The sequence below is a fragment of the Crinia signifera genome, chromosome 12 (genome assembly GCF_055691185.1).
Source record: "Crinia signifera chromosome 12, ASM5569118v1, whole genome shotgun sequence".
NCBI classification, from domain to species: domain Eukaryota; kingdom Metazoa; phylum Chordata; class Amphibia; order Anura; family Myobatrachidae; genus Crinia; species Crinia signifera.
In genome coordinates, this window is record NC_139228.1 from 57,391,179 (window position 1) to 57,404,171 (window position 12,993).

A 12,993-nucleotide genomic window follows, 5' to 3' on the forward strand; every position below is an offset into this window, starting at 1 on the left:
GAATTCCCCTGTACTTGACTCCCGGCAAAGCTGCCAGGCGGGTGGGAGGGAGGGCCACTCAGACCAGCTACGGGGGCCGCATACGGCCCCCGGGCCTGAGGTTCCCCACCTCTGCTATAGACTGTCCTCACACACAGTAACACTTCTATGCATCAGTCACACAAATACAGATAGGACACAGCCTCTCACACGTCTATGCATCTCTTACTAACATAGGAAGAGACTCACATACAGTAACACTGTTCTGTGTCTCTTACTTACACAGGTACACAACTCTGTGCGCCAGGTCACAGTAGCTCTGTGCGGTTATACAATACAGGGACAGGTGTCTTGTGCACAATGAATGTAACATTGAACCTCTATGTGGCCGGATTGTCGCTGCAACACTGGCAATAGCGAGCTCTCCTGTACCATGTACAAGTCTTCTGATTGGAGGATGGGACTGATGACACAGCCAGAGTATTAAGCCACGCCCACTTCTAGCAAGAACCTTTTAAACCTTACAATGAAGTCTGTCAAATATTGGGAAAACATTTCTGGATTTCACATTAAACAAAAACTTTTTATTTATTTTTTTTTGCTTGGTTTTATTTTACAATCACAATGTTTGTGACTTTGGCCCCTGGTAGAACCTGACGGTCTCCCTTTCCTGACATGGTATGTTACCAGCTAAGCGGAAACTGTGGTGGTCTCTATACGCCCTCGTATACGGAGGAAGACCATTCTTAGTACATACAGTTACCATATTTCAGCTGCAGCCATCGGTTGTAGAACTGAAAGACCCAGAGGATTGTGGCCTTCCCAGAGACACCTTCTAGGGCTGCTGTCTATTATGCCTGTATGAGCCTGCAATGTACAATATTCTATAGAAAGACCAATCTTGTCCACACTGAATGCAAAACTTCCACCAGGCCCAGATCTCGGATCGTTTCAGGTAGTGAGAAACGTTGTGGTCACCTCCAGGTCAGAGGTCATCACCCCACAGACTTTAGAAAACTAGATCTTGTAGCAAATATGAGTTCCAGTACAGGCTGTGGCCAGTCAAAGTCATTAAATAAGAAACGTGTCCAGCGCTGTTAGTTTAGCAGAATGGAGACGTACTCTTCATAAGAGTGTCTGCCTGACGCCACGGAGAGAAGCTGACTGTCCTGCAGAGCATCCTCGCTCAGGTGGAGATGTTCTGCGGAGTTACTGTGATCTAGAATAGGAAGACAGAACATACAGGTAACCATGACTTCTAGGCAGGTCACAAAGTTGTTCCCCATCTTCAGGTGACGTTATGGTACTGGCTTCCACATATCCATGTCTTTATTGCAACAGCCAGGGTTATATTGCTCTGCTGTATTCATAAATGCATCCAGAAGGTATTACAGTCACTAGGTCGACAAGAGGAAGGTCGACATGCATTGGTCGACCACTGAATGCTGACATGGGGTTAGGTCGACACATGCATTAGGTCAACAGTCAAAAAGGTAGACATGGGGTTTTTTCACTTTTTTTTTGCGCCGGCAGGCGGTATTTCATGCCCTACCATCCACTAGGGTGTGGCGGGAGAATAAAACAGGGTTTCGAGCGTAGCAAAGCACCATGGGCCAGATTCTCTAAGCTTCAAAAGTGATAACATGGAGTGATAAACAGCCAGCCAATCAGCTGCTTCCTGCCATGTCACAGACATGGCAGGAAAAATGTGGGAAATAAAAAACGTGAAAAACCCCCATGTTGACCTTTTGACTGTCAACCTTCCACATATTGGCCTAATGCTTGTGCTGACCTAACCCCATGTTGACCTTCAGACGCGTCGACCTTCCTCTTGTCGACCCTATGACTCATACCCATCCAGAAAGTAGATCCGTCTCATGTCCCAAGGAAGTGAAGAAGAACTTGCATGATGTTCTACAGATATGGCTGAAGAACATGGAAGATCTATACCAGGCGTGGCCCTCCAGCTGTTGTGAAACTACAAGTCCCATCATGCCTTGTTTTGTAATTAGGTAATGCTAAAACTGGCAAGGCATGATGGGGCTTGTAGTTTCACAACAGCTGGAGGGCCACAGTTTGGACCTGCTGAATCAAAAAAATCACTGTATGTTGCAGGCAAGATGATACATGAAAGTAACGCGGAGGTGGGCAATCGCTCATGCACTCCCCTTGCATTTGGCGGACCAATGCAATCCTGCTCCGTGTGGAGGCGCTCACCTTCCTTTCTCCCCAAGTGATGTTTCCGGAAATGAGCGTTCCTACTTCCACTCTGAGAAAAGTTCTTCCCACACACCTGACACTGGTGAGATTTCACACCTGCGAGTGACAATACATTAGTCACGTGGGAAGACCATACACGTGGCCTGAAAATGACAAGACGGAGCCCGCTCCTTACCTGAATGGACAACTTGGTGCTTTCTGAGACTGGAATACTCGGCAAAGGAGCGGCCACATCCCTCGGTCTCACATAGAAACGGTTTCTCTCCTGCCGGCGGTAGAGTCATGAGTGACGGCCAATCACAAGAAGCTATGTTACAAACATCACTAGCGGTACTCACCGGTGTGGATGCGCAGATGGTTCTTCAGATTGCCCGCTGTAGTGAACTGTTTCCCGCAGCCGGGTTCCGAGCACAGGAACGGGCGCTCCCCGTTGTGAGTGCGCATGTGGACTTTCAGCCTTTGGAGCACATAGAAGCTTTTCCCGCAGCCCTCCGCTGGACATTTGAAAGATCGGTCGTTTCTGAGAATGCACGTTATATAGGGAATTACCATCGGAGGCAAGAGGTCAAGTAGACGCTAGTCTGATCCTACCCACTGATGCCTGGATTGTGATAGCAGTGGGGGTGGGGCATAGACCTTATATGCCCCACCCCCAAAGATAAAACATCTGCCTGATAAGCACCAATTAGATACAGTCTACTGGAGAGTATACCTAACCAATGGGGTTCTAGAATACTGCGATGTTATCTGCAACAGATAAATTGCCACCTTGCACAAATTAATCCTAATATCTATTTTATATCATGTAATATTGGTTACAATCACAGCAATGGTCAGCTGTATGTATCTTAACTATCCCAGGTTCCTCAATGAGGGGACTCAACTGGCGGGGCGTGCCGAGTGGCAGTTAAAGGTGAGGTTTTATTGATGGCACGAGGTCCAGGTACACCTCACTCTACCTCAGGATGCTCTCCATAGGATTGAGGCACCATACCCTGTTCCCTTCTGGGGATTTCAATGTAAAATACCTACCGTGCCACCAAACGGAGGTGCAGATGCATCTGGCTACTGGTGAAGAGGTCACTGATTGGCCCAGCCCATCAGTGACTTCATCATGGATGACAGGCTGCATCAGCATCCACACCCCTATAGCCTGACTCCGCCCTCATTTCCCACCTGCTAAGGGAATACACTTCCAAGTCCATCACCCTTAGGGCAAGTGTTGGCGACTTTATCATCAATATTTCTAAACATTTCACGGCCTGTTCTGCCATTACGCTGCGGCCTACTGCGCAACCAATAGCACATAATACATTGGCATCCATGAGAAAAAATTTTTTGCAGCCATTAGGAAGGGGCTGTCCACTTTTGGGTTGTAGGCCTTACACCCCTAAGCTTCTACACTATACTGGAATCAGGCAAAGAAAAAATTAAATCACTGCAGGAAGTGCTTGCAGTCTCCTAGGTAACAGATGGGTGGATTTACACAGAAAAGCACTGGTGGCTATGGTGAGGAAGCCTGGTTGTACATCTCCCATTAGTTCAGTTTAGACTGCAAGGGCCAACCCCAGGGTCCTAATGCCTACAGTGGTGCAGAGAAAGCCAGCAGCATGCTGGGAAGGGGGATTTGAGATTATAGCCATCAGTAGCATCAAAGGCCACCACTAACCTGTGGGTTTTCAAGTGATATTTCAGGTGTGTTCGATAGACGAAGGATCTTTCGCAGCTGGGGACGGAGCAGCGGAGGCGCTTCTTTTGGTGCGCAACTGCCGCGTCAGCCTCCGGAGAGCTGTTCAATGCGCTGTCAGCTGGCAGAGATAAGAGACGTGTGTTAAACTAGGAACGTAACCACCTCTCACGTGTACAGGTGACGGTCATATATTGGGGTAGATGTATGAAGCAGTGATAAGGGAGGAGAAGTAAGCCAGAGGAGAAGTGGCCCATGGCAACCAATCAGCTGCTCTGTATAATTTGATATTTTGAAAGCTACAGATGTTACCTCAGTGCTGATTGGTTGCCATGAGCCACTTCTCCCTTATCACTACTTCATACATCTACCGTCTTTTCTGCAACCTATCACACCTAACGGAGGACAGCACGTTGCTGAAGTCCTGAACAATAACTGGGAATACGCGACTTGTCGTCTAACTAGATAAAACCAGGGGGAGCTGAAGAGGAAGCAGATTCTGGACACATGTGAACAGCCGGGGTCATATATTACAATATATACTATACTTACATTTTGTTCATCATTTTATTATAACAGTTAAACATTGTTAGTAACTTTCCTAAAACAAATGTACTTTCTTTTAAATTTGGTCTCTGACAATTCTTATCGGATCCGTAGGCCTGTGGGTCAGCGAACACATGCTACAACAGGTGCTCCATTTTATTGTTGCGGTAATTGCTTTGTAACAGATAAGCCAGGTACACACTGTGTATCGGGACGATATGTCATTTTGGGTCGATTTGGAATGACAGGTTGGCCTGGTCGCTCAGTCGCGGTCACTAGTGGAGTGCTGCACATAATGAAGAATGGTACTCTTTACCCAGCACGGCGCCCACGATGTCCATCGCGGGTAAAAAACCGCGGGCATCGCAGCCATCGCATGCACAAAAAAAAATCGGGTGCGACGCGATGCTCGCGATTTCCCATAGGGATCAATGATAAGTGTGATTGGACGCGATTTTACTGTTCAATGCCCGCGATTTTTACATAGGAAACAATATTAAATGGGCCACAGAGCCCTAATAGTCCCCCTGAAGTCTGAAATGGCCCCCACAATTGTTAACGCCACCCCACGATCAACGTGAACCCGAAGCGTGGCGAGCGCAGCGAGCCCGCGAGGGGCGGCGGTACGCGTCCTCCGACCTTTTCATACCCCCACTATCCACGTCGGCGTGGAGTTGAGAATAGAATAGTGTAGCGAGCCACCGAGCCCGAAGCGTGGCGAGCCCCGCGAGGGGACGCGGATACCTGTGAAGCCCGCGAAGGGACGCGTTTACCTGTGAAGGTATCCGCGTGCGCTCGCCACGCTTCGGGCTCGGTGGCTCGCCACACTATTCTATTCTCAACTCCACGCCGACGTGGATAGTGGGGGTATGAAAAGGTCGGAGTACGCGTACTGCTGCGCTCGCCACGCTTCGGGTTCACGTTGATCGTGGGGTGGCGTTAACAATTGTGGGGGCCATTTCAGACTTCAGGGGGACTATTTGGGCTCTGTGGCCCATTTAACATTGTTTCCTATGGAAAAATCGCGGGCATTGAGGCATTGAACAGTAAAATCGCGTCCAATCACACTTTTAACATTGTTCCCTATGGGAAATCGCGGGCATCGCGTCGCACCCGTTTTTTAGTGCATTTGATGGCCGCGATGGGCGCCGTGCTAGGTAAAGAGTACCTGAAGAATTATTCTGTACCCAGCATAACTCATAGGAAGAACTTAAGAGCTTCCTACTTGGAGTAGGGCACTCCAGAGATAACGCTTAAGGGGTGTACACACAGTGCAATAGTCTCAATCGATTTGCTCGGCATTGTGTACACATTAAATTCAGACTATATAGTACAGATCTGTACTATATTGTGTTGCCTACACAGTCTATTTTTCTATTTGATTTTGATGCCTCATGGGCGCACATCGGGATGGAATCGAAAGAGTTCGATTCATTTATTATATAAGCAAAATCGAATAGACAAAAATTGAACCATGGAGGCAATTTTATATTTGCAATATTAAAGGTAAAGATTGTGTGAAATGTGAACAATCTGGTTTGTATCTCACTACAACGTATGGACAAGACTGTGAGTCATTCACAAGGCAAAACCATGCCCCTTTAAAAGACCTCTGAGTATGGCCGGCGTCCTGCACAATAACCCAACCTGGAGCCTATTGCATTTGGCCACCATTGTGTTTTTTTTTATTTATATTATTAAACTTTGATTAACTGGAGTGCCAACATAGCCAAAATCACTGACAGCAGTTTCAGATAAACATATATGGGAACCGGCCATTGTGACGCCATCCCTTGGATTATAAACATTTCTGCATCTGTAAGCAGGTGAAACAATAACTCCACTACATGGAATCTTTCATTCCGGAACAGTCTCTAAGTTTACATATATCTGGTTACAGAGAATGGAAAACGGCGCCATCATATTAATTGTGACTGCATTAATGTGGTTCTTAATCAATTGGGTAGTAATGATTTAATAATACAGCTGACTCCTTTGCGCCAGATGAGGAATGTTATTAGTGTTCCCTCTAGGTATTTACAGGGGCAGGGCATGGGGACGGACCGGGCCCGCCAACGTCACTAAAGAGGGTGTGCCCGGGCTGCCGCGACACTAAAGGGGGCATGCCCGGGCCACCGCATCACTAAAGGGGGCGTGCCCAGGCTTCCTCCGTCGTGCAAGGGGCGGACCTGGCCCCGCCGAAGTCCCTGAGCTGCCGGGGAAGCCTAGTGCCGCAGAGATTGCGGTGCCTGGAGCTTCTCCGGGCACACCAGCAAGTAAGGCAGCAGGCTCTTTTAGTGGGGCGCTGCTGGAGGGGCAGGGCGCATTTTGCCCTTTAGAAATCGGGCAGGGCGCAGCGCCCCGCTAAAACAGCCTAGCGGGAACACGTTATATTAAACGCATTACACTGACCTCATACCTATAGCTCTGAGGAAGAGTCTGCAGAAAGTAATTGTGGACAGTTATCTACTGTAATGGTGCAGCCCTGGACAACGGGTATAGTCTGACCGTTACTAGGTAGCGGCACTTACCATTACTGCTGCTCTTTGCGCTTTTTGCTAGTTGCGCCCGAGTGGCAGCGATAAGACTGTCATGAGCCAACTCCTGAACCCGTAGAAACCAAGGGGTGCTGCTGTCTGTGCAGTCATTGGACAGGAAATCGTTCCCAGAATCCTCTGCTTCATCCTGAACGAAGACTAAGTGTTCAGAAGGGGAGCCTAGACCTACGAGATAAAAGTCACATTACAATCCATCTGAGTTACAATACCATGCGTTTTACTGCAAATACAAAAGCAGGATACCTGCCAGTGTACCTGCTACACCAGGGATGGGGGAACCTTTAGCCATCCAGCTATTGTGGAACAACCCCTCCCAGCATGCCTTGCAACAGTTTTAGCATGGCCAAATAGCAAAACTGTAGCAGGACATGTAGTGCAACAACAGCTGGAGGGCCAAAGGTTCCCCATGCCTTTAGTACACTCTAGGAGTGCAATAGGTTCCTTACATCACAGACTTCTTATAGATATGAAAAAAGGAAATGTTTTCCATGACAACCAGACTCGGTCTATCATTTCTCTATTGTATCCAGAATCAGATTGGTTTCTATGGGCAACATCATCTATTTAAATTTTTAGTAGCTTTAGTAAATTTACCTCAGACAGTCATCAGCCATGGATAAGGTGATGATATGGTAACAGTCAGTGTGACGGGCACACAGTTACCTGATCTAGCTAGATTGAGGAGGATGAATGATGAGTTCTCATTTGCAGGAAGGTCTTGTAGCAACGATGACGGCTCAGAGGGAGAAAGCAGCGCTCCGCTCTTATCCTCCCGGCTGTCCGTGCTGTTATCTATATCCACCTGGAGACTGTTCAGTAATCCAGCTCCGCGCCCCTTAGAGGAGATTCGCTCCGCCCCGGAAGCACCTGTCAGAAAATACCCCAACAAAAAGGTTCATTATATTCAGCAGCTCCCAGGGGTAGAACAACACTTTCAGTGCAACATATGTATATGGTGTAATTTATTTATTTTTCATAAGAAGAAACTCTAGGTCCTTGATGGCTAACCTTGACACTCCAGCTGTTGTTGAACTACACATCCCAGCATGCTCTGCATCAGATTTAGCATGCAAAATAGCAAAACTGAAGGAGAGCATGCTGGGATGTGTAGTTCAACAACAGCTGGAATGTCAAGATTAGCCATCAAGGTTATAGGTGGTGTCTTCTTCCAGGACAGAAATTCCTGTAAGAAACCCCCTACCCCAATATTTGTAGGTGCAGGATCTTTGGTGCAAATGGACCTCTACACCACATTCCATAAATCCGTGACTGGGTTCAAACTGGGCGAATGTGGTGGCCACACCATACATCGGAACTCTCCAGAATGCTCCTCCAACCAATTGTGGATAACTTTGGACCAATGACACGGAGATATCCTGCTATAATATTCCATCGTTGCGATGGTACAGGAAGCCCAAGGGCTTTAACGGCTAATGGGAAATGACGTGTTCAGATAAACCAGTGGACCCCACCCATGCCACGTGAATACAGCCTTCACCATTACTGGTGTTCATGGCTTCCTGGGGTCTACACCACACCCAAACCCTACCATCCACCCAAAACAACTTGAACCGCAACTCATCAGAGGGCGCCATATGCCGCCAGTCCTCCAGGGTCCAATTATTGGGAACATGATCCAAGGTGAGGTGCCGTAGAGAAAACAGGGGAACGCTGGTTGGTCTTCTGCTCCAATATCCCATGGAAGCCAAAGAACACTGCACTGACTGCTAGACATGCGTCTGGTTCCTCCTGCATTATATGTGGATGGGATTTGATTCAGTGTCACCTCTACAGAGTCTACTGGTCACGGTCATCCGTGGTCGGCCATTGCGCAATACAAGCGTGGTAATCGGGTATTCCCAATACACGTGTGACACTAGCTTGAGGAACATTAAATGGCTGCACAACTTTGGAAACTAAATGTTATGTCTGTTGGGCACTCAGCATCGATGTTGAAGCCGAATCAAAGATGTCAGATTACAACCGATGCAGGTCTGGGCACTTAAAATTCGTCACAATGTGGTGGCACCACCTACCATTACATACTGCAACCTTCTGACTTTTGGCATGTCAGTGGTACTGAAACTATGGGGCTCATTGTCCGCACTACAGGGTGAGTATGCCCACAGATAATATACCCATTTAATCACTTTATAGCCACAAAAGTCATTCAACACTAGAACACGTATCGGCCTGAGAAGTTACACAAAGCTTATTTGTATCAGTCTCATCCTGCGTACCGTCCTTATTTATGAGAACACAAGACTGCAACATATAATGGTATCAAGAAAGTCACAGTTACAAAGAATGTGAGAGAGATTGGGCGTCACCTGGGAGCAGCATGGAGCCACATTCTGAGGCCTCGGGTAGCAGGGACAGGCAGCTCAGATCTTTAGACTCCGTCTTCACAAGGTCTTCTCCCAGCGGGATGGAGACGTTCTGCACAAATTCCACCAACAGCTGCAACACAACAAGGAGAGGACACCATATACCAGGTTGATGGCAGACAGCGAGCGATATACGATAAGGAGGGCAGACACAACAACCGATGTACAAGACAGCCACCAACCTCACTCTCCCACCTTGCAGCACCCCAGGCTCTCACTACAGGCACAGGAGCCAATCTCACCTACAGTATGCATCCCCCATGCTATAGAATTACTGCAGGAGGTAAGAGAGCAGCGCTACCTGGCACATGGTCATGGGAGGTATGTCCCCAGTGACAGGAGAGGACACTTACCTCTGGTTTAGACTCTAGCTCATCAGATAACATTGGGGCTGCTCCAGTATGTGACAAACGCAGAGGAGGTCACCTGCAACAATGCACAGTCATTCACACAAAGCTGAGGACTCACAAAGCAGATGACACAAATGACACGTAATAATGAGCACACATTTGGGGCCTATCAGCAAGTAGCCAAGAGGACAGGTATGGGCAAAGCCGGTGGCTGGAGGTATGATAAAGAGCACAGGATAAAGTGGAAGCTGGAAGGGAGGGAAGATACGATAATGAGCACAGTTGGAGGGAAGGGGATAAGGCAGGTATAGGTTATGATACTGGGAACAGTTGGAGGGGGGGGGGGGGTTATTATATGATAATGAGCACAGTCGGAGGGGAGGGGAATATGATAATGAGCATAGTCGGAGGGGAATATGAAGAGGAGCACAAATGGAGGAGGAAAATATGAAACCAGCTTTGGGGGGGGGGGGGGGGGGGTAAACGCTTATATAGAGCACCAGCTGTAGGGGCCACTACACAGGATATGATGGAGCACAGTTGGAGAGGGAGGGGATATAATGAGCACAGTTGGAGGGGGGGGGGGGATATGATAATGAGCCCAAGGGTATAGGTTATGATACTGGGTACAGTTTGCAGGGGGGGGATATATGATAATAAGCACAGTTGGCGAGGAGGTATGATATGATAATGAGCACAGTTGGAGGGGGTAAGGCAGGTATAGGTTATGATAATGGAAACAGTTGGGGGGGGGGGTTATTATATGATAATGAGCACAGTCGGAGGGGAGGGGAATATGATAATGAGCACAGTCGGAGGGGAGGGGAATATGATAATGAGCACCGTTGGAGGGAAGGGGATAAGATAATGAGCCAAAAGGGTATAAGTTATGATACTGGGTACATTTTGCAGGGGGGGGGGGGGCGGGGGGATATATGATAATAAGCACAGTTGGCGAGGAGGTATGATATGATAATGAGCACAGTTGGAGGGGATAAGGCAGGTATAGGTTATGATACTGGGAACAGTTGGGTGGGATGTTTATTATATGATACTGGGAACAGTTGGGGGGTGTGTTTATTATATGATAATAAGCACAGTTGGAGGGGGGGCGGATATGATAACGAGCACAGTTGGAGGGGGGGCGGATATGATAACGAGCACAGTTGGAGGGGGGGCGGATATGATAACGAGCACAGTTGGAGGGGGGGCGGATATGATAACGAGCACAGTTGGAGGGGGGGCGGATATGATAACGAGCACAGTTGGAGGGGGGGGGGATTTGATAACGAGCACAGTTGGAGGGGGGGGGGGATTTGATAACGAGCACAGTTGGAGGGTGGATTTGATAACGAGCACAGTTGGAGGGGGGGGCGGATATGATAACGAGCACAGTTGGAGGGGGGGCGGATATGATAACGAGCACAGTTGGAGGGGGGGCGGATATAATAACGAGCACAGTTGGAAGGGGGGCGGATATGATAACGAGCACAGTTGGAGGGGGGGCGGATATGATAACGAGCACAGTTGGAGGGGGGGCGGATATGATAACGAGCACAGTTGGAGGGGGGGCGGATATGATAACGAGCACAGTTGGAGGGGGGGCGGATATGATAACGAGCACAGTTGGAGGGGGGGATATGATAATGAGCACAGTTGGGAGGGGGGGATATGATAACGAGCACAGTTGGAGGTGGGCGGATATGATAACGAGCACAGTTGGGAGGGGGGGATATGATAATGAGCACAGTTGGGAGGGGGGGATATGATAATGAGCACAGTTGGAGGGGGGGGGCGGATATGATAATGAGCACAGTTGGAGGGGGGGAATATGATAATGAGCACAGTTGGAGGGGGGGAATATGATAATGAGCACAGTTGGAGGGGGGGATATGATAATGAGCACAGTTGGAGGGGGGGATATGATAACGAGCACAGTTGGAGGGGGGGATATGATAACGAGCACAGTTGGAGGGGGGGGGGATATGATAACGAGCACAGTTGGAGGGGGGGCGGATATGATAACGAGCACAGTTGGAGGGGGGGCGGATATGATAACGAGCACAGTTGGAGGGGGGGCGGATATGATAACGAGCACAGTTGGAGGGGGGGCGGATATGATAACGAGCACAGTTGGAGGGGGGATATGATAATGAGCACAGTTGGGAGGGGGGGATATGATAACGAGCACAGTTGGAGGTGGGCGGATATGATAACGAGCACAGTTGGGAGGGGGGGATATGATAATGAGCACAGTTGGGAGGGGGGGATATGATAACGAGCACAGTTGGAGGGGGGGGGCGGATATGATAATGAGCACAGTTGGAGGGGGGGAATATGATAATGAGCACAGTTGGAGGGGGGGAATATGATAATGAGCACAGTTGGAGGGGGGGGAATATGATAATGAGCACAGTTGGAGGGGGGGATATGATAATGAGCACAGGAGCACAGTTGGAGGGGGGGATATGATAATGAGCACAGTTGGGAGGGGGGATATGATGAGCACAGTTGGGAGGGGGGGATATGATAATGAGCACAGTTGGGAGGGTGGGATATGATAATGAGCACAGTTGGGAGGGGGGGATATGATAATGAGCACAGTTGGGAGGGGGGATATGATAATGAGCACAGTTGGGAGGGGGGATATGATAATGAGCACAGTTGGAGGGGGGATATGATAATGAGCACAGATGGAGGGGGGATATGATAATGAGCACAGTTGGGAGGGGGGATATGATAATGAGCACAGTTGGGAGGGGGGATATGCTAATGAGCACAGTTGGGAGGGGGGGATATGATAATGAGCACAGTTGGGAGGGGGGGGATATGATAATGAGCACAGTTGGGAGGGGGGGATATGATATTGAGCACAGTTGGAGGAGGAAAATAATAAACCAGCTTTTTTTTGGGGGGGGGGGGGGTTGTTTGATAAACGCTTATATAGAGCACCAGCTGTAGGGGGGCCACAACACAGGATATGATGGAGTCCATGTCATTGCTGAACTGTCCGCCCGGCACGCACCTCTCAACGGAAAATTCCGTGCCCTCCCGTGTCCGGTACCGGGGTTTTCACCTCCTCACCGCTGAGTCTCCGGTCGTCGCAGGGATAGAACCCTCGGAGTGTGTACGGAAGCCGAGAGGGTCACGGCTCCTAGCATGGTGCCGGAAGTAGGAAGGACCCCGACCGGGGCTGTAAAAGGGGGACGGAATTTCATCTGTCAGTGTGTACGGAAGCCGGAAGTTCCCTCATGGTGTACAGGAGG

General features: G+C 48.9%; 1 protein-coding gene across 2 annotated transcripts; it reads right to left on the reverse strand.

Moving 5' to 3' along the window:
* Nucleotides 1-541: 541 nt before the first annotated feature.
* ZNF410 (zinc finger protein 410) lies at nucleotides 542-12,967 on the reverse strand. 2 transcript variants are annotated; one of them, XM_083166476.1, is made up of 10 exons: nucleotides 12,753-12,967; nucleotides 9,731-9,803; nucleotides 9,321-9,450; nucleotides 7,654-7,857; nucleotides 6,964-7,155; nucleotides 3,869-4,007; nucleotides 2,538-2,719; nucleotides 2,375-2,464; nucleotides 2,197-2,295; nucleotides 542-1,198 (listed from the first exon to the last, which is right to left on the reverse strand). In XM_083166476.1, the coding sequence occupies exons 2-10, from the start codon at nucleotides 9,761-9,763 to the stop codon at nucleotides 1,077-1,079; spliced, it is 1,191 nt and encodes a 396-aa protein (XP_083022602.1). In that variant the 5' UTR covers nucleotides 9,764-9,803; nucleotides 12,753-12,967; the 3' UTR covers nucleotides 542-1,076. The 2 variants fall into 2 exon arrangements, with proteins under 2 accessions (XP_083022602.1, XP_083022603.1); XM_083166477.1 differs by lacking the exon at nucleotides 9,731-9,803.
* Between the last annotated feature and the right edge of the window lie 26 nt (nucleotides 12,968-12,993).

Coding starts and splice junctions, on each gene's coding strand:
- ZNF410 (XM_083166476.1), bottom strand. CDS start 9,763: ATGTTATCTGATGAGCTAGAGTCTAAACCAGAG. Junction 2,296..2,374: donor GCACCAAGTTGTCCATTCAG/GTAAGGAGCGGG, acceptor TGTCACTCGCAG/GTGTGAAATCTCACCAGTGT. Junction 1,199..2,196: donor TCACTTGGGGAGAAAGGAAG/GTGAGCGCCTCC, acceptor TTCCTATTCTAG/ATCACAGTAACTCCGCAGAA.